General features: G+C 37.0%; 1 protein-coding gene across 3 annotated transcripts in view; it reads left to right on the forward strand.

The window, feature by feature from the left end:
- The window catches only part of JAG2 (jagged canonical Notch ligand 2), a 71,681-nt gene extending 45,685 nt beyond the window's left edge, over window positions 1-25,996 (forward strand). For 2 of the 3 annotated variants that reach the window (XM_042799252.1, XM_042799250.1), the window contains 21 exons: window positions 70-200; window positions 579-698; window positions 3,037-3,150; window positions 4,007-4,120; window positions 4,698-4,811; window positions 5,363-5,409; window positions 5,665-5,838; window positions 8,142-8,292; window positions 8,585-8,749; window positions 9,347-9,460; window positions 10,858-10,971; window positions 11,349-11,462; window positions 12,389-12,505; window positions 13,484-13,511; window positions 14,602-14,687; window positions 16,909-17,022; window positions 17,202-17,317; window positions 18,967-19,212; window positions 19,658-19,789; window positions 20,792-20,948; window positions 23,719-25,996. In XM_042799252.1, the coding sequence (XP_042655186.1) occupies window positions 70-200; window positions 579-698; window positions 3,037-3,150; window positions 4,007-4,120; window positions 4,698-4,811; window positions 5,363-5,409; window positions 5,665-5,838; window positions 8,142-8,292; window positions 8,585-8,749; window positions 9,347-9,460; window positions 10,858-10,971; window positions 11,349-11,462; window positions 12,389-12,505; window positions 13,484-13,511; window positions 14,602-14,687; window positions 16,909-17,022; window positions 17,202-17,317; window positions 18,967-19,212; window positions 19,658-19,789; window positions 20,792-20,948; window positions 23,719-24,191 (2,941 nt within the window). In that variant the 3' untranslated portion in view covers window positions 24,192-25,996. The remainder of the gene's footprint in view (window positions 1-69; window positions 201-578; window positions 699-3,036; window positions 3,151-4,006; window positions 4,121-4,697; window positions 4,812-5,362; window positions 5,410-5,664; window positions 5,839-8,141; window positions 8,293-8,584; window positions 8,750-9,346; window positions 9,461-10,857; window positions 10,972-11,348; window positions 11,463-12,388; window positions 12,506-13,483; window positions 13,512-14,601; window positions 14,688-16,908; window positions 17,023-17,201; window positions 17,318-18,966; window positions 19,213-19,657; window positions 19,790-20,791; window positions 20,949-23,718) is intronic. The other variant, XM_042799251.1, reaches the window with a different exon arrangement.
- Window positions 25,997-26,249: the final 253 nt, after the last annotated feature.

Genomic DNA, 26,249 nt, shown 5'->3' on the forward strand with positions numbered 1-26,249 from the left:
CTAAATACCTGTACTGCTGGTAATTAAGCATCATGTTGCTAACTTTTAACATGTGAACTTACATCTTAGGTGTCATTATGGTTGGCAAGGACAGTTCTGTGATGAGTGTGTCCGCTACCCAGGCTGTGCTCATGGGAGCTGTAATGAACCATGGCAGTGTAATTGTGAAACCAACTGGGGTGGCCTGCTCTGTAACAAAGGTACTTAACATTAATGTACAGGAAAAATAAGTAAAATTGCATGATTAACTAATAACTCATTAACTGTTTTTTTCTGCTAGTGTGCAACTACCTGACTATTTCTGTGCCTAATTCCTTTATGGCAGATGGTGCATAAACATCATAAGGGTAGGAAGTTTAAGACAAAGGGCTTGAAATGGTCCTGACTCTTCTAACTCATTGCCTCTTGTTCATCCTTCCTTGTTCTATGGATAGTTACCAGATGACAGGCTAGCTAATGGAATGTGGGGATGATGTGGGTGAATGATGTTCAAGCCAGAAGAGTCATCTGTACATCTGACTAGGGATTTAAATGGTGAGATTTGTGTTCCCTGTTGATTGACGCTTTTCTCTGTCCAGATCTGAATTACTGTGGAAATCACCATCCCTGCCTGAACGGTGGAACCTGTATGAACACTGAACCAGATGAATATCGCTGTGCTTGCCCAGATGGCTACTCTGGAAAGAACTGCGAAATTGGTACTTCTGGATTTTGCATGTATTTTCAGAAAGCTGAAACTGTTTTAGTCATGGCTATGTTCTAGCTACTCAGGTGATAGTTCTATATGCTCACTATTGCTTTTTTATTTTGTAGAGGAGCTGTTTTCTCCTTTGCAGAAGCTAGATTGGTTTCTGAGAGGGGAAGTGTGAAAAGTGATGGTGTGCAACTTGTCCTTTCAACTTGATTATTACTTTGTGTGACAGTGGGAATGTGCCAGCTCTTTCCTTCCTGTGTAGTGCCTTAGGCTAGCTATTCAAAAAAACACTGAAGGTGACAGAAATTCTGCAACAGTTTCCCTTGGATTTAGATAAGACTGAGAATATTTCTTCTCTTTGATTTCTTCACTTCCCTAGCCCAAACATGCAATTGGGCTATAGTCTCATGGAGATGGGTTACAGGTGTATCTTTCCCTGTTATCTTTCTCCCTGTTACTCATTTTCTTGTCTTCTGGCTTGCTTGCAAACATGCATCTTATATAAGCTGGGGATTAAGGAAGGTAGTAGTGATGGACACTTCAGTTTTAACTGTGGTGTGGGGTTTTGGCCCAATTTTTAACTTCCTGAATGTGTTGACTATCCTAGTTGATTGACTGAAACTTGTTTTTTAAAATCTTCTTTTAATATCAGACTTCTAATATATTTGGATTAATAATGCAAATGTTAACTACGATGGAAATGTGCTCAAGCCCTCTTAGAGTCACTTTGAGCAGTCTAAACAAAAAGTTGTCTTCCCTGTTCCCATTGGCAAAATGGAGGAGATCATTTAAACCATATTTCTGATAAAGTATGCCTTCTTGACTGGAGTCTAACAGATCTGTGTCTATCCAACACGAAAAACTACTTCCTATCTCAACCATAGTACAAAGATTGTATTGCTTTTTTCATTTATAACTGCATAGGTGTTACACAAAGACCAGAATTTCCATGTACTGGAGTCTGTTTTGGTATTTGGAGACTTCTGATTATTCTCTCTCTGAAGATAAAGGGACAAGTGTGCAATTTCTAGTTCTTTTTTATTTTCCTTTAAAGATTGGATGTTTGGAGAAAAATTAAAGCTTTCGATTCAACTTTTTCACATGTAATATTCAGTTAGCTGTTCTGCAGTGACCTTCTTTGCCATGATGAATTGTTAAAACCTTTTTTAAAATGTGATATTCCCAGCCTTCTCACTTTGAATTTTGCTGTTCCTTGATAGTTTTAAGTGTAGATGGAAAGAACCTTTTTTTTTTTTTTTTTCCCACTGAAGTGTTTGGCCTTAAATTCACTAAACTGTTATCATCAGGCTTTCATATTTATCAGGATGTAGATCTTCTTTGAAATTCTATAAAGTGCTATGTGGTATTAATGATACTATCAAAGCTTGTATTTTGCTTCAGTTGGTAGAATGTGATGCAAAATTTTAGCTAAAATGGCTGAAATCTTGTCTTAGCTTGCACTGAAAGTTGTGGGGAAGCACTTTGGCTCTTCAGATGAGGAGGAAGGGATAAAGGGAGTCATACATTTGATGAGTTCTGTACTGATTGCTAGCAGTAGATGGATGTATGAGCTGCTTTAGGTACTTGTACCTAACATCATAGGCCATGTAAATTCAATTTGCAAACTAGATAACATCCCTGAAAGAAAAATTCCAAAATATGAATGCTACCATCAGTCACAAAGTCTTACCTAGTAAGGGGATTGCTTTCTTCTTTTCAAAAGCTTCCTTGGCTTCCGAGAGGTTAAACATCAAAAGCGATGGCATACTTATCCCTCCTCAACTGGATTGTTGTTTAGTGCAGCTTCTGCAAGTGTTACAGCCCTGCATGGAGTGACAACAAGCAGTACCGCCAATAATTGCAAGTAGCTCTCTTCTTTGCTGTTTCCAAGAAACAGTATTAGAAGGAAGCTAAACAGACCTTTGATACTTAAACTACTACTACTGTTCAGACCTCTGCATACAGTGCATCTGTTTTGTTTCACTGAAGAAAAAAAAAATAGTGCTGGAGCACTCCAGAGATGGATGTGTGTGGCAGGAAGCAGCAGGCTAATTGGAAACTTCTCGAGCTCCTGGGATATTGGGATAGTGAGCTGCCTATGTTTAGGCTTTCTTGTCAGTAGATATGAAGGATGGTGCACCTTCAGCAAAACCTTGCTTCAGTCCCCTGCTGGGAACCTTACACTCTGCAGCTGGGAGAGGGAGGCTTCAAACTTCGGTACCTGCACTTCTCTACTGCTCCTGGTCACTTTTAATCAGAATGACATTTCTAACGGTCTGAGTTCTCCTTAATTGATACTGGAAGAGTATTTAGCAAGAATTTTTTTTTCTCTTTCTTCCCAGCGGAGCATGCTTGTGTATCTAATCCCTGTGCTAATGGTGGAATTTGTCATGAAATTTCATCAGGCTTCAAGTGTCACTGCCCATCAGGGTGGAGTGGACCAACATGTGCTATTGGTGAGTATGCATTTACTGATGACTGACCTGTTAGGTTGGAAGGGTTGGTATGGTTTAGTTGACAATAAGCTCTGTGGGTTTGGAATTTGGTGGTAGTATCTTACCTGTTTTTTAACAGCTATGCATTAAGAGATTCTGAAAAGATTAATGGTACTATACAGCCAGCAGTATCTATTTGATGCAGTTGAGATCTACAGGTTATCAAAACCATAGCTGGACCACATCCGGAGAAATGCCTTATTGCCAAAGCTTGTAGGACAATTTCTGACTCTTAAATCCATTCTGTATTTTGCTTTAGACTGGTTAAAGAAATATAAATGTGAACATGGAAGGTTCTCCCCTTCTTAAAGTAGTAGAAGAATAGATTACTCAAATGTTGAAGTGTCTGATTTGGAAGACGGGAGTAGTTAAAATGTATTGTGGACCTATATAACTGGTTTTCTTGTTGCCTGCGCTTTGGAACACTGGAGGTTTTTTTATCCATTTTCCAACACCAACTATCCTAAAAAAAAACAAACACCACCACAAAAAAACAAACAAAAAAAAAAACACCAAAACCACTGGCTAAACTTGTGTCATGATCTGCGAACATGACTTGCAATGAATGTGCTCATCATTGGTAGATTAACTGAATCTTCTTGAGATAGAGAATTTCAGTTCTTCTCCCCTATCTCAAAGATGTGAGAAAGCCTAAGTAAAAATCAGGTTAGAAATGTTAGTCTGCTTCTCATCTTACTTGTTTGCACATTCTCGCCCTTAATCTCAAAATAACATTTAAAAAAAAAAAAAACCCCAAAAAAAACAGGTTAAGCCAAGTTTTAAACCATGTAATGGAAGGCTGTCTTTGACTTTCCAGATATTGATGAATGCGCATCTAACCCTTGTGCTCAAGGAGGGACCTGTATTGATGGTGTTAATGCATTTGAGTGTATATGTCCACAGCAGTGGATTGGAGCAACATGTCAGCTTGGTAAGTAATTACCTTCTAAAGTTTTGAAGACCACTTCAGATTATTCCTAAATAATGAGTAAATCTGTGTAAGAGTTTGATGTGATTTTTGTTGAAGAAAATGTTGAAGATGTATGTTGCTATTGGTATCTTAGTTCTTCTTTAGTAGATCTTAAAGCCAGAAGTTTCCAGTGAACCTGTAACTACTTAAGCCCCAACTCTTAAACTTACCTATAACAGTTCTTCTAGAATGCCCGATAACTTTTCTGTTTCAAAATACAGCATTGGTGATGGTAGCTCCTTCTTCATGGTGGCAGAACAGTGACTTTAAGCTTATGGAGGCAAGGAAGGGATTTGCCCTGACTAACATAGTACCCTTTTGAGTTTTGGCAAAGGGAAAAGTAAGATAACATGCATGTGCTACTATAGACAAGTGTTGCATTAAAAACCTGTGGTATGTAAATGGTTTTAGCGCCCTACCAATGTATAATAATATGAGCTGCTGATGCTTGGATTGCATGGGAACTTTGCTTGGTGCTGTGGTAATCTGTTTCTGGGTTTGTTCTTTATTCTCTTCTTTCTCTTATCTTCTTTCACAGATGCTAATGAGTGTGAGGGGAAACCCTGTGTTAATGCTTACTCTTGCAAAAATCTCATTGGTGGATATTACTGTGACTGCATTCCAGGATGGACAGGAGTAAATTGTCATATCAGTTAGTATTTCTTTAGTATGTATGTTGACAATAGGTTGCTTTATTCTTTAAAAAAGGTTTTATGATGGATGATAGCACATGTACTAGAAAAAATACTTGTCAGGATTTTTCTAACTTTATCTTCAATTTACATTGCTCACTGTTTAAAAATTTATTTAGAGGTGTAACTGGTATTAAAATGAGCTTAAATATACACTTACATAACTAGTAAATCTCTCCTTACTCACTCATCCCTGATTCTGAATGATATAATGTACTGATTCAATTTAAAATAATTTATAGCTAAAATGTTAGATATGAAATTAGCTGAAAGCATTTGATTTCATTTCTATCACACTGTAGTAGAAATATGTAACACAGAATATGTAATTTTCTATTACATATGTTTAAAAACAAGAGCATCTTAAGATATCAAGCATCCTTGCTTTCCATTAAAACATCTAGAAAAATCCTTTCTGAAAATCATTCATTCTCTATTTTTATGCTAGACCCATATTTTACAGGTTAGTATTTCTGTCTAAATTCTAATGCCTTGCATATTTTATCCATAGATATTAATGACTGTCATGGACAATGTCAACATGGAGGGACTTGTAAGGTAACTTTTGTTTATTACATGACATGTTGAAAATGAATCTTGTTCTGGCTAGTTATGAATTCTCTACAGTTTGGAATTACAGGTTGGGTGTAGTGTTGCATTTGCAGACTCTTGTACCTTTTCACAAAATAATTTTATGTGGTGCTACTGCCACTGTTCATAATTCCAGAATATAGAAATAACTTGAATTCTTGTGTGCAAGTTTTATCAATAAACAAATCTTTCTACTTTTGCTTTTTTTACTCCCCTCTGAAGGATGAAGTGAATGGTTACCATTGCTTATGCCCTCGTGGTTTCACAGGAAAAAACTGTGAGACAGAAACAAATGAGTGTGAAAGCAATCCATGCCAAAATGGAGGCCGCTGCAAAGACCTGGTGAATGGATTCAGTTGCCTGTGCTCTCAGGGCTTCTCAGGAGTCTTCTGTGAGGTGAGGGCAGTGGTGACATTATTTCAATACTTTTCATGCATTGTAGTTCTTGAAAGAAGCACATCTCCAGGTTCAAATGGGAGAAACCCAAGGCTAAAGCATTACTGACTAACGTAGCTGTTACTTGATACTCTGAATAAGCAAATTCGTTGTTCAGTGCTGTCATAGTAGCTGTAACACTTGAATTTGCAGCCTGATAAACTGCGAGTTGTTGCACATAGGTGTTGGCTCCCCTAAATGTTTTAAGGCTGCAAGTGTTCCTTAAGCTTGAAACATTTTCCTTTTCAATTTTCAGGACCTATGTCCTTTTGTTACACTAGAATATTTTAGGTCTTCATCCTAATAAGTCTGAAGTACATTATTAAATTACCATTCAAGTAATCCTACAGCTATTGATAGGAGTAGCCACATAATTAAAGGCAGGCAGATACACAAGTATTGGCTCAGAACTTTGCTTGAAGATCATTTTAGGAACATGTAGTTCTAGTGGTTTAAATACAGATTAAACTTTGAAATCACTAAGCTAGTGATAATTCACAAAGTACTTCATGATAATGAAGCTCTTCCTCTTTCTAGGCAGGATATTAGACTTTTCTAGGCATTGGGATAGGCATTCTCTGGACACTGAGATTTGAAATAGACTGAGAAGCTTTTGGCAGCTACGTCTGTCAAAACTGGGAGGTTTTGGGTCAGAATTTTGTTGAATTTGCTCCACAATTCTTTGTGGAGGACACTGGAGTGATCTCTCCTAAATGCTGAAGTAATTTTATTCTATACTATTTGCGTTGCTAAAGAAACAATGCCCCCCTCTTATTCAAAATTTGAGAGTTGCAGATACTGCCCAGTTTAATAAAACTGGTGCAGTACCTAATAGCCCATGTACCATTTCTGCATGAGGATCATTGAGTGCTCAACTCTTAGCTGATTCATACCATACTGTGTAATTAAAGTTTTAGCAAATCTGTTTGAATAATAGGGGTGAGTTGGCTGCTTGCCTTATGTGTTGCAGGAAATATCTACCATTGATTCCAGATGCTAAAGTACCAGCTACTGAACTTGCATTGGGAAGGGGAAATTTACATTAATGGAAGGAAACAAATGGAGTCACCTGATAGAGGAGATCTGAGAATCTTTCTCAGACCTTAGCTATTTTTTGTAGTTTGCTTTCAATGTTCCATGAGAGCACAAAACTTGCTGAAAATCTGTCTATTGCAGCTGGAATTGTACATGCTCCTGTGAATTAGATACTTAAAACCATTTGTGTTCCTTCTGTTTTGGTTAACTTTAAATTTTTTCTCCTATTTAGCTACAGAACTACTAAAAATAGTGACCAAATCCACTATCAGACTTAATTTTATATCTATAAGATTGAGAAAACGATCTTTCTCACAAGAAAGATGTGAAGGGGGAAAAATTGACTTGAGGGGAGGAAAGCAATCCTTAAGAATAACAATTTGGAGGACAGATACTGTGAAGTAACAGTATCCCTTTTGAGGCTGTTTTGTGGATTCTGAGGCCAATTTAGGGCATCACCAATCAGTGATCTTGTGTGTCAGTCTAAGATGCAGAACAAGCAGAATTGCTTTGCTACAGCAGTTTGTTTTTGTTAAGGGTTATATTATGAAAGCTATGTTTGAATTTTGCTTTTTGAATCAGATAGTAGGAAGTGTTCAAAATGACCTCATATTTCTGTGTATAAATTGGCATGGTGATAGTAAGAATAAGGCCCTGAGTAGCTTGGTCTAAATAGACCTACTTTGAGCAGGAGGTTGGGAGTATTTGACCTGTAGAGGTCCCTTCCAAGCTATGTGGTTCTATAATAAATTCTGTATGTTGAGATGGGAAGAGAAGTTGCTCTAGAGAACAGATCTTTTTAAACATACTGTGTTTTCTAAGTGTCTTGCAGACACAAAGTTGACAAGTGCATTGGTATTTAACTTCCATTATAACACTTAGTATGTGGGTGTGAAGGACAGAGAAGTGACTTACAGTGATCCAGAATAGTCCCAGTAGGATGTCTCTTAATGGCTTGTTCTTTGCTAAGTTACTGCAAATATGCTTATTCAGCCTCCTGCAAAGGAATATCTTTTTAGCAGTATCAGAAATCCTGTGTATTAAGATTGACTTAAAGTAACCTGAACTTTCTCTCTGTTGCAGGATGGAATGCAATATATGATTCATAAACCTTCCTAAAACTTGAGGTCCTTTGTACATTACCTTCATCTGTGATTGTGACAACACAGATAATGCTGCTTACTCCTGGGAAATGAAGCAGCTGCTGCTAACTGTGGTCTCTCTTACAGATGGATATTGATTTCTGTGAACCTAACCCTTGCCAAAATGGGGCTAAATGCTATGATCTGGGAGGAGATTATTACTGTGCCTGCCCTGATGACTATGATGGAAAGAATTGTTCTCATCTCAAGGACCACTGCAAGAACAACTCTTGTAAAGGTACTTGCTGTTGTTCAGAAACTTGTCTTAATGCATTGGTGGTACATTAAAAAAGAAAGTAGTATTTCTAGGAATAGCATAATGCAGAAACATTTTTATTGTACTCAATGGAATGTGAAATAGTGGGAAGAAATGCTTATAACAGTCCTTTATAAAAGGAGGTAGAGGGTAACTTACAGTTAACATAACTTTTAAATTGTGATTAGTCTTAATTTTTGGATAAATTCTTTTAAAACTGAAAAGTGATTGGTGATGCAGATTATTAATTTGATGATATACTTACTATTCTTAGTAATAGACAGCTGTACAATAGAAGTCTTCACTAATGCTACCCAAGAAGGAATCCGTTTCATTTCATCTAATGTTTGTGGGCCTCATGGACGGTGTATTAGCCAGCCAGGAGGGAATTTTACTTGCGCCTGTGAAAGAGGTTTTACTGGAATATACTGTCATGAAAGTAAGTATGAATTTCTTCTAAATGATTTTGTTGCTCTAAAACTTTCTTAAAGTTTTTGTTACAAAGTCATACAATATAAAATAAAACATTTATATTTTAATAAAGTTTCATAGAGCATTGCTTCAAGTGTACTGCTTGAAATCCAGTTTTTTTCTGGTAACAATTGTTTTTATAGGGGTTCGCACTTCCTCTGTGAAAGAAAACTGGTTTTAGTCCAGCTTCAGTATGAATGTGTCTGTACCTGCTACCTTTGTGTACAGTCTAACAAGAAACTGGATTTCTCCAACATGAGAATGGTAAAGAAGGGACAGACACATTGACAGCACATTTTAGGAGCAGGTGTATTGGTGTTCCAGGTGGTTTTTGAACATCTGGATATTTTTGCTAGGTAAACTTAATGCTCTGGTTTGACTTCCTAAATGAAAGAGAATACATCTAGAAACCTTATCAGGCTTGAAAACAGATGTTTGAGATGTTCTTATGTATGAACAAAGGGAGTATAACTTTGTGCTGCTTTTCCTAGAGATACATGTATAAATCACTCTTCTAGGTAAGTGAAGACAGCCTTGAGCAATAATTGTTGACTTCTTGTCGTAGATATCAATGATTGTCTTGGGAAGCCTTGCAAAAATGGTGGGACGTGCATCGATGAAGTTGATTCATTTAGATGTTTCTGCTCAAGTGGCTGGGAAGGAGAACTGTGTGACACAAGTGAGTACTGCTAAGTGTTGCAGGGTCAAATATTACAGCTTTGCTGTAACAGTGATGATTGGTACGTGGTTAATAATAATGGGGTAATTTCTCTGTTCTGTAATTACAGTCTACACAGTGTTGCTTGCAAAAGTATCTTCAAGAAGATTTTTGGGTAGCAGCTCTAAAAGACTTAGTTTCTTTAATAGGACCATAATCTGATTCTTTAATATAGTACAGGAGATATCTCAGGAGGAGAGAACTTCTTTTTCTCCTGAGGCAAAAGTGAATATACCCTGTTAGGGGGTCTACTCACTATATTGCTTTTATTGCTATAAGCATGTGTACTTCTTAGTACTTACTGTACATAAGTTTGTCCCTTACACAACCTACTCATGCACAGCAGTTTCCAAACATGAAAATCTAACTTCAAGCCAGTGCAAGCTATAATGTGTTTCCACTTTACTGAATATAAGTTTAATATCTATTCCTTTAGCAAGAGAACTGCTGAAGCCTGAATTTTTACTCAATATCATGAGTCAGTGTTTTGCATTCTGGGTTCAGCGAGAACAGACCTTTACTCTTGCTGCCCTGGCTTGAGACGTATTGGGCCTTAGCTGACAAAGTGTACTAGGCCAGTTCATGGTTAAGTTACCTCAGAGGAAACTGCATGTTGTTGTGTTTTGTTTTTTTGTTGTTGTTTTTTTGGGTTTTTTTTTAACTCTGCATGAAGCCCCTTCTAAAATGTGATGGGAAAAACTTGCTGAGACTTATTACAGGACATCCACCAATCGAGGTGTGAAATAAAGACTGAGAAGCTTTTGGCAGCTATCACTGTCAAAAGAGCTTTTTGTGTGGTCTAGATGAAGTTTGGTCTGGAACAATTATGTTCTACCTATTAAAACATTCGTCTCCAGCGGAAAGAACTTTATCTAAAATTCATGTATGTGTATGTATATGTTTGTACACACACACATATGTATGTATATGGTTAAACCATCTAATGACTTCAACTCTGTATTTTGAGACATAAAGCAGGAGAGGGAGCCTTAACTGTCTCATGTGGATGTCCTGGGTTAGGGTTCCTTTTCAGGACACTGGTCCCTACTGGAAAGGTGTTTTTCCTGAAGTTTAGGATACAGATGTTTGCTGGAAAAATGAAACTACTTTGGTGTTCTACTTAGAAGCCATACTGAATGATACTTTTCTCTTAAGCTGTCAGAAAATATTTCATAATTCTTGTTGTTCTGTATTAAATCTGAGTTTTTTCCTTGCTTACGTAAAGATAACTCCATAACAATTAGGAACATTGTCTTCCTAAATAGTACACAATTTATTTCTTTTATAAAGAAGTATTTTATATTTTTTCATGGCCTTGGCTAGGCTAGATCATCTAATTTGAATAACTCTTTTTCTAGATTTCAATGACTGTTCTCCTAACCCATGTCACAATGGTGGCCGATGCATTGATTTGGTAAATGACTTCTATTGTGAGTGTAAGAATGACTGGAAAGGCAAAACTTGCCATTCACGTAAGTGTTCTTTACTTTGATCTTTAGTTTACCCAATGATTTGTTTTCTTTCTTCTCAGGAGACTAGAGTTCCTGAAATTTAAAATAAAACAATTGCAGTGAAATAATAGGCATATTTTCATTACCTCTCCCAGTTTCCCAACAACAAAATGGAACATTTAAAAAATGTATTCCTTCATGTAGTTGTGTTCTAAGAGATGCCCTTAGATTCCACTCTTGGTTGTTTACTGAAATACAGCAAGTGGAACTATGAGTTTCTAGTACTGTTACGTTTAAATATGAAGTCTCTTTAAAAGTAATTTTGTGATTAAAAAGTACCTGGTCTTAAAATTCAGCAAGACTAATGGAAATTAAAATTGTTTTATTGTGATGTATAGGTGAATACCAATGTGATGCAAATACTTGTAGCAATGGTGGAACATGCTATGATGATGGAGATACATTCCGCTGTTCGTGTCCTCCAGAATGGATAGGAAGTACCTGCAACACTGGTAAGCTTTTAAAATCATCTATAGGTAAAGCCAAAAGTAGAGAAGTGTTTAAGTAGTATTTAACTGTTGGTAAATGGACACACTGTTCTTCTAGCCGGCTACATGAAAGCTGTTCCCGTTGACTGGTGACTGAAGTTTAGAGCAATTTCCACTCACCTGACATGATACTGATTTTTAGGAATCTGTTCTCCGCAGACTGCTTATATGGTCTTTTGTGTATATACTCCTAAGCAGATTTGGAACACTTGGACTTGTGTCTTGACTTCCCTATTATTCTTCAAGAGGTTTTCTTGGGAACTTAGTCCCTCACTTTGCTTGAAGGTTCATAATGTAATTAAGTTTGTGGTTGTAAAGTGTATGAGCAGACATACTCAAGAAAAATGAAATGAGGTGGTTCTTCCTAGGGGATTTGCTGGGTTATTGCCTGCTTTAGGGAACTACTCTTGATCTTTCTGGGGATTGACTGTAGTCTCCATGGTACATTTTTCTGAATATGAAACTTCTGTTAGGACCAAAAAGTTGAATGAAGGTGATATAGTGTAGTTTTTCTACTTTTTAAATACAATTGCAGCATTTAATCAAAATAGGAATTTTAAATACTAATATTTTATTGTGAAATACACCTTATGACCTGGGTAACTCGCTGACAAAGTAGAGATTTAGCAGTATTTGAAGGATGGTTACACAGATGGGGGAAGAAAATAGTTATTTTATAAAACTTCATGGTTCAAACAATTAATTGAATTGGGATGATGAAGGTAGGTGACAGATTATCATGGGATGTGACTACTTTTGGCGTCTTTTGACATTTTAGTAGGTCTTGCACTGTTGACTTAAATGATGTTCAGGATTGTGATATTGATATATCCAGATGATAGAAACTCTTTGGTTTTGGTGGTAAATAGAGACCTTTTCTGTTTTCAAAGCTAAAAACAGCAGCTGTATTCCAAACCCTTGCATGAATGGTGGAACATGCGTTGGCAGTGGAGATTCATTTTCTTGCATCTGCAAAGAAGGATGGGAAGGACGCACATGCACACAGAGTAAGGCATTTCTCCTTTCTTCCCCTGGGATGTTGGGAGTGTCTGGCACAGAGCTGTTAACTGAAAAAAAGCAAGTTTATAGAGTTCATTTGCCAAAATATCTGAATCATTCAGGGTGGGAGGTAGGTAAAGAATGATGCTTGAGTAATGAATGAAGAACTTGTCACGCTTCTTTTTGCACCTAGTCTCTGCCAAAATAAGACTTTCAGCCTTCTATAGAAATACAGTTTTGGGGAACATGTGCAGAGCAAAGAAAATCCTTGCAGAAATACTAATTTGAATAATGAAAAGTATGTGGAAAGGCAGGTAGTAGTGTGTATTCCTTTTTTTTCTTTTGAGGATCGCAGTTAACTATTTTGACATACCAATAAAATCAATTGGTTAAGTGAAGTAAAGTCTTCAACACTTTTTTTTTTTTTTCTCAAGGCATAATAGTAAATTTGAGCTCTGGTTTTACTCTAAATCTACTGTGAAATTACTGTTGTATTGACATATGCCCTAATTTGCTGTCTTAAAACTCATAGTACTAGTATAAATGCTAACAAATAATTAGGAGCCATTTTATAATAAGATTTCTTTAAGAAATCTGGCTAGTTGCACATATATATATGAAGTGCCAAAGTAGCAGTAATCCTTCAGAAAGCTTTTAGAGCCTGGTTGAATTATCTACTACTAATGCAACAAATACTCCCTTTTATTTCTGTCATGTTGCCATCATTCTGCATATCAGTCTGTGCTGTTGATACATCAAAGTACACTGAAGCTGTAAAATTTTACATTTGTCAGTCTATTCATAAAATTTAATGTATTTCATTAGTCTGTTAGGTCTAACTGAACTTTCTCTGAAAGTATAGAAGAAAATGTTCAATTTTGAATTATTTTTCTTTGCTTTCTTTATGAAATACGGTGTCTCTTGAACTATTATATTAGAAAATAAATATGCCACTAGTTACACTAGTTGCATTGTTTTTTTTATAGATACCAATGACTGCAACCCTCATCCATGGTAAGTGTGCAAACTCCAGTTCTGTACCTGTTGTGAAAATAAAAGTGAGCACAGTAATCCTACCCTAAAATAATTGAAGTCAGCCTCTGTAAAAATCTTAAAACTATTTTTTGCCATGCCTTATCTATTCCTGGACAGCAACAGAGGCAACAAAACAATCCTGATTGATACATGTATGAACAGATAAAAGTATTTTAGTGTAGTCTGCATGCCATAACAAACTAGTAAATTACTGTGATATGAAATGAATCAGACTTGATAACATTTCAAGCATCTACAATTGATTTTTAGAATAAAAATGAGAAATCATAACCTGTTACTTTACAATAAAGAATTTTAGATAATATAAAAATGTCCTGTTAGATCAAATGCTATGTATAAATGTGATTTAAAACAACAGTTTTTTTTTTTAAGATACAATGGGAGTACTTTAAATGTAGAGGTTGATATTTATGGTTGAAGGGGAAAAATACTGATATGTGGATGAAGCAAACAATCTAACCTATACTTCTCTGTCCATTCTGATACAATAACCTGTACTACTTGTATTAGAAAAAATAACAAAAAAAAAAAAAAAAAAAAAACCAAAAAAAACAACACACAAAAAAAAAAAAAAAAACAAAACAACAAAACAAAACAAAACCACCTCCCAAAAGCTTTGCTGTCTCTATATTCGCTTTACAGTACTGTTTTATCTCCTTGAGTTCTGTTGATATACTTCCCCATACATGCACACACTTTTTGTATTTGCAGGATGTTGCTGTTTTAACAGGTGACTTACTAAGCAATATTGTTTATCTAACATTATGCTTTCTTTGTTGATGGGAATAGATCATCCCCCCCTAAACAGCAGAAGGTTTAATTAACAAAGATTTAATTAGAGACCAATGAAACAAAGTAGATGGCTTAAGTAGACTCGTATGAATTAACAGGGACTTTGTAGTTCTGCTTTGTTGAATAGTGAGAAAGTACTATGAAACAGCAGAAGTTTGCATTTGAACATGCCGCATGAGGCCTATGGTTTTTGCTTTAGACTAGTGAATCTACCCTAAGAACACTTGGTGTAATAATAGGTTTATTATTTTCACAGCTACAATGGAGGCATCTGTGTTGATGGTGTGAATTGGTTTCGCTGTGAATGTGCACCTGGGTTTGCTGGTCCTGACTGCAGAATTAGTAAGTACCTATATGGTTGTACCATTCAATTAGTAAGTACCTGAAAGGTGGTACAATTCTGATGCACAAATTGTAAAGAACACTGTGACACCCTTTTTGCATTAGGCTAGCTGAATTCCAAGTTAATGAAGCAGAAGCCATCTGTCAGCCAGGTACTGATACCTTGTAAATAATGGCAACTTATGTTCCCTCATTTCATTAACTGGAACTGAAATGAGTTGGCTTAAATTATACTCAATGACTTGCTGGATTTCATCAGATATTTCTGAAGGTTCTGGATTCATAGAACCTTATTAAGCTTTAAGAATTTTCCTTGATAAGCAACTTCTCATTAAAGATCACCTATATCACTAGGTGTTCCATTTAACATCAGAAACTGAAATCCACTAGGAAATCACAAATGAAAACAAAAGCATCAGGAGTGTAGTGCTGGCATGTAAATAAAGGAGAAATATGATGAAGGTCTTAAGATATAAACCGAACCTGTTATACTGCAATTATCCTGAAGGATAAAAACTGAAAAGAAGGGGTGCCAAAAGGACCCTAAAAGTGCATTGTGCTTTTTTGTATGTTTGGGGCTTTTAAAAAATTGAATATTACCATTTTGACTTGCATGTGATACCTTATTTTTACTTTATTTCTACCTCTTTGGGAGATCAGACTTTGAGTCTTCTGTAGCCTCAAGGCTGTTGGGCTTGGTCCTTCTACCCATTACTGTGGTGTGCTTTCAAGTTGAGATTTTTGTCCTTATTCTGCCAGATAGTAAATGAGCCAATACCTGTAGTAGAGGGTGACTAGCACTTGTGGTAGCATGAGCTTAGTGATCTCTGGATATAGACCCAGGGACAGCAGATAATTATGTATCTAGATCCAGACACTCAGTGAGGGATACTGAATTCTCCTTTTCCAGACGAGAAATGCAGAGAGGACTATTTGTAGTCAAAGACAAATACTGTGCATTTGTAATGGGACTGTAGACTTTTTCTTGTTTAGGCTGGTATAGGCAAAAGGAATAGCTCTAACAAAATGCCTTTTATAGCTGATACCAGAAACAGAGCTAACAGTCACTTTTTTAAGCATAGAGGCTGGAGAATCTTAAACCAATATAGCTTGGGGAGGAAGACAGAGTAGTTAAACCCTGTAGTAGTTGAGCTACTTCTGTATTGGCATAAAACTAAATCTTGGAGCACTTCTGAAGGAAACTAGAATAGAACCAAAAGCCCTTCTATACCTATTTGGTATTTTTTTGCTGACATGGGTAACAGTCCAACTACTACCGTTCACTTTCTAAGTCTAGTCCTTTAAACACAGAAGATGAGCTGATTCTGTGCATCAGTCAAGAACTGGTGTTTAAACAGTGTTTCTAAGGGGTTGGAGAGGCCATTTGTTTTCAATAAAGGAAACCTTTCAAAAGATGCTTTGGAAGAGAATGGTTAGGGTTGAAAATGAAGCAGTTGGTACCTGTGGCTCACAACTTGACAGGTTGGTTTCTGTTGCCTTTGTTGGTAGACTGTTGTATAAATTAGTATTGGTCACTTCCCCAGGATAACAAATAACATATTGCTGTGCATCTGAATGGACTATGCTTCCCTGCCTTTTGCAATAGATTTCTATGGCTAAGCCTCTGAATCTTTGAAGGCTTTTTTTTTTTTTAAGAGGCTTTTGTGCTAAGTGTGTATGTACTAAATTAATCTAGTCACTATTTTAAGTTTTTTAAGAAAAGTAACATCAAATGTCTGTTACAAACTAAACGGTTGCTATTCTTCCTTATGGTGAATTATGTTGCAGTAAGTCACTTCTTTCAAGCACAGTTGAGCCAATTCATTGTTCAGCTCTTGCACTGTGATAACTTCCTGACAGCATGTGCTTTTCTAGGAAACCTAAATGTCTGAAGTGCCAGAACAGGATGTGGGACTTCAGTTCTATAGCTGAATGTGGAGAAGACATTAGCACCTTCAGCTGTCCAGCACCTCTGTTCTGTGAAATGAGTCATCATATGATTGCTGCTTTGATCACCAGAACTTCAATTAGGGTGCAATTATGAGAAATCTGTTAGAGGTTACTGCTGAAATGGTAGAAGTATCCAATTAGAAAATGAATTCTGAAGCCAGACTGTCCTTTGATTGTTAAGAAAGCAAGTACTGTCAGATTACATCTCAGTAAATGTTTAATTGCAATGTTCTATGTCCTTACCATCGAGTTTTACCTATTTTCTATTTAGATATTGATGAATGCCAGTCTTCCCCTTGTGGATATGGTGCCACTTGTATCGATGAAATAAATGGATACCGATGCACTTGTCCCCCTGGAAGAATTGGACCTAGGTGCCAAGAAGGTATTCCTATATCTGCTATCAACCTCTACCCAAAAAACAGTAGGGTACAGTGTAGCCAGTATGGAGCTTATATACAGTAGTCCAATCTGTAAGGAATAGTAGCTAGTATTTTTTAATTTTAAAATTGTATAGCTTCTGTAACTTGAGGTGAAGTGTCTGAACGTACTTTATTTTCTTAGTGATTGGAATTGGAAAGCCTTGCTGGCTTAAGGGAATGACCTTTCCCCATGGCAGCAGGTGGGATCAAGAATGCAACAACTGCCACTGTTTGGATGGCCGTATTGACTGCACCAAGGTAGGCATTTTGACCTATTTTCTTAAATCCTTCTGGCAGAAACAAACGTACTATTCTTAATGCATAAGTTCATCTTTGGTTTTTTTTTTCCATCTCGATTATTCTATAGGCGTCCCCCAAACTGTGTGTGTTTAAAAAAAAAAGAGAAAAATAAAGTGTCTAATGTCTTCCTGTAAAAATACTTATGGGATTTCTTTATAATCATAAGCTACTGTCCTGCTCTCTACCTGCTAGAACAAGTTCTCTAGAAGTAGATAGGCACTTTTTGCACAAAAGGAAATGTGAGCTGCAATGGAATAATGATCCTTGGAAGGATAAATAAACCACTGTGCCAAAGCTTTGCAAACACAGTTTGAGCTCCTAATTTTGTGAAACTTAAGTTTCAAGGTAAAGGACATGTAGGAAGAAAAGTTTCTTCAGCAGATAAGTCACCTTTTTGTGTTGTTCTTCAGTAGGTTTATGAATTGACAAATTGCAGCCTTTGTATATTTATTATGGACTATATCCTGGTGGTTGTGACTTAGAAAAGCTTAAGAGTAGCCTAAATGTAGATGGAACATATTGGTATATGTGCTCCAAGCCTTCCAGCCCTCCTGAGAGAGCATTTCTCAGTGAATCTGTGGTACCTGTGCAGCTTTACATTACAGCTGGAGAAAGACAAGATCAGTGCTGCTTACAAGTTGTAGCGCTAGGTGGGTGGCTCCAGGTGAGCGCTAATAGCACTTAGAACATTGCCTCACACAGCAGTCTCCCACGTTTCACTGGAAGCACCAGTTTAAAAACCTCTGCATTTTATTAATCTATCTAGCCTTAATCTTACTTTTGTTTAGCTAGGCATGCACTGTAGGCCAAGACCTAAGTCTTGCACTTAATCATTTAGAAATGCTATTTTAGACCCTTTATGGTGTTGTGATTTCAAGTTTGAGATGTCTTCTGAAGATAACAGTATGTGAAGGTGACTAGAATCCCAGAAATGGTGGTGCAGTAAATGCAACTTAACCATATGTGGTATTTGGCTCTTTCATGAGTAATGGATGCTTTCTTGCTGACAATTGTGCTTTAAGAGATCCCTAAGTTGCTAAACTAATAGCTACATAGTATTATAGAGAATCTTAAGGGTTACATCATTAAATGGATCTGTGTGTGTAAGCTTGTTGCACCTCAGTTACTTGAGGGCACCAGCATACTGTTTTCTTTTGGGAGTGGTTAAGTGATGGTGTTTATCACCAGTGTGCATCAGCTCTTAACATCTTCATCTTTATGTGGCAAGGAGCTCGATGTAAATATTGGAGAGGAATTAATTAACCCTTGTGGAGGTGCTTCTCTTTCTACATTATAGAAGCCTAGATGACTGGTTTAAAATAAATGTTTGAACTTCTGTATAACTCAGTTATGTGGGACAAATCCATAAGCCTCTAAGAAGATAGGCCCAGTCACTGGTGTATCAGGTGATCTTTGCAGTTTTTACTTTTTTGTCCATACAGAGTGGAAGAGCAACTCTTATCTGTTACTAGAACTACGGCACCATTGAAATACGGAATTTTTTGAAGTCAGGAGTAGATCATGACCATCTTATGTGAATTGCTTATTTTGATTTGATGCATAAGAGCAATTAACTGTAACAGTACTTTGTTCTTTTTAATTTCTAGGTGTGGTGTGGGAAGAAACCTTGTCTGTTACACAAACACTGGGATAATTCAAATAACCAGTGTCCCATGGGTCAAGAATGCCAGGAGAAGTATATGAAATGTTTTCAGCCACCATGCACGGACTGGGGAGAATGCAGTGCCTCTGAACCTCTGCCTGCCAATATCAAGTGTCTGCCTAATTCTGGATACTTGGACAATGACTGTGCTAGGATTACTTTAATTTTTAATGGAGATAAAGTCCCCCAGGTGAGAACAAAATTATTAATGAAGTATGGCAATATATGTAGCAATATATTGTATGTCCAAGTATGGAAGATGAATGTTTCCAATATGACTCCTTGCAGTCATAAACTTGCAAAAATTATTATTAGACTCTTCTGTTGCTATTAATTGTGCTCTGTTTAAAGGGCAAGACAAAATTAGGGTTTGTACTGAATATTTTAATTTCTTTTTTTAAATTTCAAAGAACTTCTTTCTTACATTTCAAGATGGGCTCAGACTGTATTAGGATAGTCATGTAAGCTCAGTTTCTCACCTTTCATTCCAAGACCCTGTTCTTCACTTCCCTGCCCTTTCTTGCTACCCTCTTGACTGTCTTCATCAGGTCTCAGTAACTGCAAAAACTCTGAAGATGTTTACGTACTATTTCTAACTTGAACTAAAGTCATACAATCTCCCTTGCTTCTAACAGGGAACTACAACTGAAAATATCTGTTCTGAAATCCGGTATTTACCAGCTACTAGGACTGTTTCTAGGGACAGAACTCTGATAATATTATGTGATCTGTCTTACTCAACAGAGAATGCAGTGGAAGTTGCTATTGTAAGTATGAAACTTGGATTAATATATATAGGAAAATGTTTTCATATTTGAGCTGGGGAAGAGGTGGTTTAAGCTTGTTTCATTTCAATGCAGGTACTGCAATGTGGGGCTTAGTCTGACTGCAAAGCAGTTTTGTGATCTCACACAATTTCCTGTAATGCTAGATGGCTGAAACTGCAGGTTTCACTAATGACAGAAGGCTACCACAACCTCCTGATAAATTACTCTAAAGACTAATTCAACCCAAATTAGTGAACAGATGCCTACCTGTTCTGTCAAATCTTTGCTATTGACCTCCTCAGTAAGGAGATACGGTTGCAGGTGGCTGGATTGGATCTTGTGAAGAAGTTTCTGCTGTGCATTTGGAGTATGGCTGCTTCAGGATGTTCATTAAGTACATAAGGGGGAAGTGGGAGAAGGTGCAAGTTGAGTAGGTGAAAGTAACTGTTGCCCTACTGAGCTAAAGACATGCTTTAGAGGCATTTACAGCTAAATCACTCTAATGCTTGCATATTACTTAGTTTCCAAGGACTTAATTTTCATAGTAAAGTGTTTATCCAGGCAGAAGCTGGGCTATCTATCTCTACCAGTACTGTAAAGAACATGCTTGAGCCATCATGCAGGAAGCAAAGTGTATGGTATAAATAGAGCAGACTGTTATTAGTCCAAGCTTCTATCTAGATAATCCACATGTCTTGAAGTGCTCCAAACCATGACTAAGTTTAGCTCAGCAGTGTAAGTAACATGGAAGTCAGCTGCCTTTTATTTGAGGTATGCTAGATTAGCAAGTAGGTGTGTTGCCCACCAAGTCTGACACTGCATCTGCAGTTTGGATAGAGCCAGCCATGCTATTGCTATAGTAAACTTTTAGGGTACTGTTTGTAACTGTCAGGTAAACTCAACCCAGGTGAGCTCAATTAAGATGTAGCTGGATTTAAAAAGTAGATTTCCACAGTTAAGTGATTGCAATAACTTTTTGGTTTTCCCCTTCATTCCCTTTAGTCTTTTGTCCCGCATCGAGATGAACAAGACAATAGTCTCATACAGAATGCTGCTAATACAATAGTAAATGCAATCACTAAGCGGCAAAACAGCACTGTTATGTTGGCAGTAACTGAAGTCAAAGTAGAGACCATCGTTGTTGGGAATTCATCATCAGGTAAGGTTTCCAATGCGTACACTCTCTGGGTGTGTAAGAATTTTCCGTTCCTCTGCTGTCAGTCTTTTAGCTTTCTTTACATGTTGGGGAAAAAGAGTTGTTTCTTTAATTGCTGTTACTAAGTGAAGAGAAAGTAGTTTTAAAATCAAGATTCTGTGCTTGTGTGTTGGTTTAAACTTAACCTCATTACTGTGTTGGCTCTTGCTTCCAATCTCATTCTCTAGTCTAAGCATACCTTTCACAAGATCAGGAGTTCTTCCCGTGTACTGTTCAAATCTTTTCCGGTTCTCATGCATTAACCTTAACCCAGCCTCAGCCCTTCACACTGTTGCACTGTAGAAACTGGGGCTGTGAGGTGATGAAAGTATGGGGAGGAAGTGTGATACAAGGTCTCTTCTGAAGTGCTTTTGTATTATTTACCTCAACAAGAGTTGAAGATGTCTAGTATATTTCAGTTCTTGGCCATGATAATGTAAAACTTTGCTCTCTTAACATGTGTTTCTCACTAGTGCACATCTGGCTTAAAAATGTAATGTTCATTCCTCTTAATGAGGATATAGTGTGATTGGAGAGACCTCTACCCCTGAGTGTTGGCTCTCCTAGAGCTATGACAAAATAAGCAGTAGAAGATTTTTTCCTGCCTGGAGGAGGCAGGAGATGGTCTTGTGGAAGATCCCTAGTAGGCTTCAGTTCAAATGAGCCCCAAAGTGGAAATCTTACAATGGTAGGAGATTTTCCCAACATTTTCGTAGACCTCCCCGACATAATATTTTGGAAGACCTTCCACCCGTAGTCTAAACAATTAGTGAATTGCTTGGTTCCATTTCCCTTCTACGAATGCCTTTAATCTGTTAAAGCCTTGGTAAATGTACTATTTCCTCAGCACCCCTGCAGGAGTGTACCAGTGTGAACAGAAATTGTGTGTAGATGGTAAAGAATCGAGCTGAGATTCTGACATACGTCAGCCTTTCTTCTGACTGCGTGTTAGATGTTAGGATTGTCCTAAAAAAGTGGATAGACTTTGACTTCTCTCGCAGCTAGTGCTAGAGGATGGTTTCCAGAGTCCTCATTTTAATATGGATGCTCAGTATTGACTGCTGGCCCCCAAAGTTCTTGAAGTGGAGTTGTTAAGAAGTAAACTCTAACCTGGACTATCATGTTCTTTGGTTTGGTTTATTGTTATCCCTTAACTGGGTGAGGCGAGTGGAAGCCTATCGGAAAATGTGGTGTAAAGCCCTGTGTCTGTGTTGAGAATCTCATTTCTGTGGGATGCTCAAGTGTCTAGATGGAGATGATTTAGACACTTCCTTAATTTCCTTTAGCTTTAAGAAAAAATACTCTGAATTTAGAATCTGTATACAGACGGTTATCTGTGTAAGAACCTTCCATTAAGTAAACTTGTATCCAAAGTCATATGACAAAATAATAGATGTGATAGCAGTGAGAATGTAAGATTTGTATTCTAATGTTGGAGAAGATGGTATGAAGCTCTTTTTTTCTTTACGTATTTTTCCACGTTCATGCTTTAGTATTAAATTGCTTATGAAAAATGAGAACAGCAGTTACTCCTAAGAGTACAATCCAATTTTTAGATCCTTTGAGGCCAACCACATTAGCAATTTATTCTTCCTCCTGTACCAGAAAGAAATGCTTGAATGTGTCATATTCCACATAAGAATACATTCAGAAGACACTTTAATGTTAGAATGAATGACCATGGCTGAAGCAGTCAGCTGTTTTTACACATCCATTCGCAGGTTATTCTGTAAGCAGTTGTCTTAAAACTGCAGAGGGAATTTACATTTGGATCAGAGGTTAGAGTGGTAGGTTGACAGCATTTGTCTGCAGAGCTTTTGAACAATCCTGCTGTCTCTACAAAAAGCAAAGCACCTAATGTTTTATTGCCTCTTACCATTTATGAATTCTTGCTTATCAAGAAGAGTAGAAAAATGTTGTTGTTCAGTCCTAGCAGTAAAACCCTTGAGGAGGGAGGGAAAGTCCAAACATGCATAAATTTTCAGGAATGGTTTCCTAGAGAAATAATGTGGATCCGTGTGGCTGGAAGAGTGCTAGTGGGGTTTGTGATTAGGAATGCGGAGAAAACCAGTTGCCTCACCTCCTTCTGTTTATTCATTGAGCAGTGAAGACTTATCTCTAGTGACAATATTTCTGTATTTTACTCTGAAGTGGAGCATCCTAAAGGGTGTATGATTAATTTGGTTAGCTCTAACCTGAATATTTTTTGAGATAGTTGATACAGAAATGTCTGTGAACTTGATGGCAAAGGACTCCTTTCTGACAGTAAACAGGGGACATTTCTGATGCAAGTGCCAGTACTTCTAGAGCAACCTAAAGGCGTGGTACTCTTTATGGCCTGAGTCCTACAAGAATAGACTTTTTTCCTTCAGTCATTACTGAGGTTTTCCAGGTCAGTTTAGCTTAGGTGCTTGAGAAGGAGATGCTACTTATAACCACTTTTGTTGGAAGGGAAAAAAATATCTCGAATGCAGCATTTTCTCCCACATCATTAAGCAGGGAAAACTAATGTAGTTTAAAGCAGCAAAGAGCATTTCTAGATGGACTCATGCATTCAAACAGTTATCATTGTGCTGTAATGACTTCTTATTTCTTTTCTCCTAAAAATCTTTCTAGGGCTAACCTAGGGCAGTTATGTATGGATACTTCTCTTGCAGATGTCCAGTGTTACATATCTAGTTCTGTTAACTCAAGACTTTGTTTTTGTTTTTTTTTCTTTTCATTTGCCCTCTAGATTATTTGGTTCCAATTCTTTGTGCAGTATTTAGCATTGTTTGGCTGACTTGTATAATCATCTGTGTGTGGTGGACTCGGAAGAGAAGAAAAGAGAGAGAGAGAAGTCGTCCTCCCAGAGAAGAGGGTGCCAATAACCAGTGGGCGCCTTTAAATCCCATAAGAAATCCTATAGACAGATCTTACAGTAACAAAGACATTCGTTATGAATGCAAAAACTTCATATCTCCTCAAAAAAGAACTTGTGATGCAGTAGAGGAATATGTAGAGTATGAGGAAGAGGAGGATGAAGAGGAGGATAGAGATGAGGAAATGGACAAATTCCTCTCTCACAAACTTGCAAAGCCTTTGCCGACAAAGGTGTCTGACACATCAGAGAGCAGTCCAGTAAAGAAATCCCATCAAATAGGCAAAATGGACAACAGATCTGTAAAAAATGTGAATGCATCAAACTTTGAAGGCAGTAGAGACTAACCTGTATTTGGAATGTAGGCAGACTGCGCCTACGCTTATTGGGGAGGTGAAAAATTGACATCTCCACTTTGCATCAAGGACTAAAAATATCTGGAGTCAAATGTTCATAGTTTCTTTATTTTGCGTAAAAAAATAAATAAAAATAAATAAAATTTATTTTGTTTCTTTAGCCTTGTATAAATTATTCAATGACTGTCAGATGAAAAAAATGAGTAATCTTTGATAGTTGCTATTTTTGTAAAGTTTACTTATAATACACTCGCTGTGTGGCAGAGGAGAGGTATTTTCAATATGTGTAAAGTTTATTACAAAAGACTGTACACTGTTTACAGAATGTATTTCTTTTTATTACTTGCTCTAATTTAATGGTGGCTTTAAAACCTCCTGGTTGAGGAAATAGTGTGAACTTTAAACTGCTTTCTTGACTTTGAATCTATTAATGGCAGCTCACTGCACTTGTTACGTTAGTAGCTTCTGTAATATTTTTTTTCCAAATTTGCCTTACACACTTTGTAATAGGAACAAAAAAAAATTATAGAGATCCTTCAACTGTGGTTTAAAAGTGGCCTTTTTATTTCTGTTTAATTACTTTAGAATTGCAGTATTGAAGCATGTGACAAGTGCCTTGAGATTAAACTTTTTCTATAGCAACTGTCAAAGACTGCCATATCAATATAATAAAATTGTGAGAACTCTAGGTTCCCCAGCTGACACAGTTTATTTTCTAATAGTGAAAGTGCTTTTTTGTAAATATGTACATATTAAATGAATCACTCTGTATATTTGATTTAATAACTTAAATATTTTGGTCTTTTTTTTTACATGTCATTCCTTTTAATTTATGTTGCAGAAAAGGAGGTTTTATGGCAGTTTATAAGACTTTTTTTGGTATTATGTCCAGATTAGAAAATGATGTTAATACAATCAATGTTAGGAATCTGTTGGTCATTTGTATTTACATAGGAACATAACCACTTACATGTAAATAAATCCAGAAATGTTTGTTTATCCCCATGTTCAGCCCATCTCAAGAACACTAACGGGTGCATCTACTGTACAGTACCAACATAGCAAGGCATTGTTTTTTCTTTTGTGAATATGTTAATTACATGTGGTATTACTTTTTTGCGTTTAAATACAGGCCTAATGAAGGGAACAATATTTTCCTCAATCTTGTTTCTGTTGTGCTTTATTCATCTTTCGCTCTAAAGAAAAAAGGCTGGCAAGCTCAGGAGATGGGAGTACCTCATTAGAAATGGTTATTTGTAACGGAAGGCTTGTGCGTTGGTTTTTTTTAAAGGCTTTATTATTGCTATTAACTGGGCAAACTATAAGTTTATTTTAATTACTGAAGAAGCATAACACTACATACACCTAGTTATCCCCACCAGTGAGAGGAGCGGATGTTTGAGAGTATAAACTCTGGCCCATGAACAATGTAAACATGAATGTTTTGAAACCAGTTATTTTATACAGGAACGCAGGATTTGCTTTGCAGGATCTTCTGTTTTAGTACTTTTTTTTGACATGTTCTTAAAAAAAAAAAAACTTTCAGAAAAGAAACTATTTATTAAAGCATTTTATAATGATGTTTGTTGTAACTTTTTTACTTGTGCTAAATATTCAAAACTTATTTTGATAACCTGGTTAGGAGTTAGTTTAGAAAAGGGTACTATCCTTCTCATGTTCCCCAGTATAATCCTGAGTATTTAAACCAAAAACACTTTTTTTCTGCTACTCTTGTAACTTTTTGTACTGTAATGCTGCTGTCTTCCATAATCTAATAAAATGATTCCCTCATTGTGTGTAAGATACTTCAGATCGTGCTTGCTTTCGAAGTGCTTGGAGTTCGGATGTGATGAGGCTGAATGCGGGGGGGAGCGAGAGTCTGATTTAATAGACGGCCCTTCCCTAAGCTGAGCCTGCAGCCAAGTGCCGAGACTTCCCCGAGCCAACTTGGCAGCGCTGTCCCCTGCCCACTGCCCCGCCACTGCCGTGGAGGTGGTATCCCACCCGGGGGCTACAGGCAGGCACCTTCCACACCGAACCCGGGGCTCT

This window comes from Tyto alba, unplaced genomic scaffold (genome assembly GCF_018691265.1).
Source record: "Tyto alba isolate M040663 unplaced genomic scaffold, T.alba_DEE_v4.0 Super-Scaffold_29, whole genome shotgun sequence".
Lineage (NCBI taxonomy): Eukaryota > Metazoa > Chordata > Aves > Strigiformes > Tytonidae > Tyto > Tyto alba.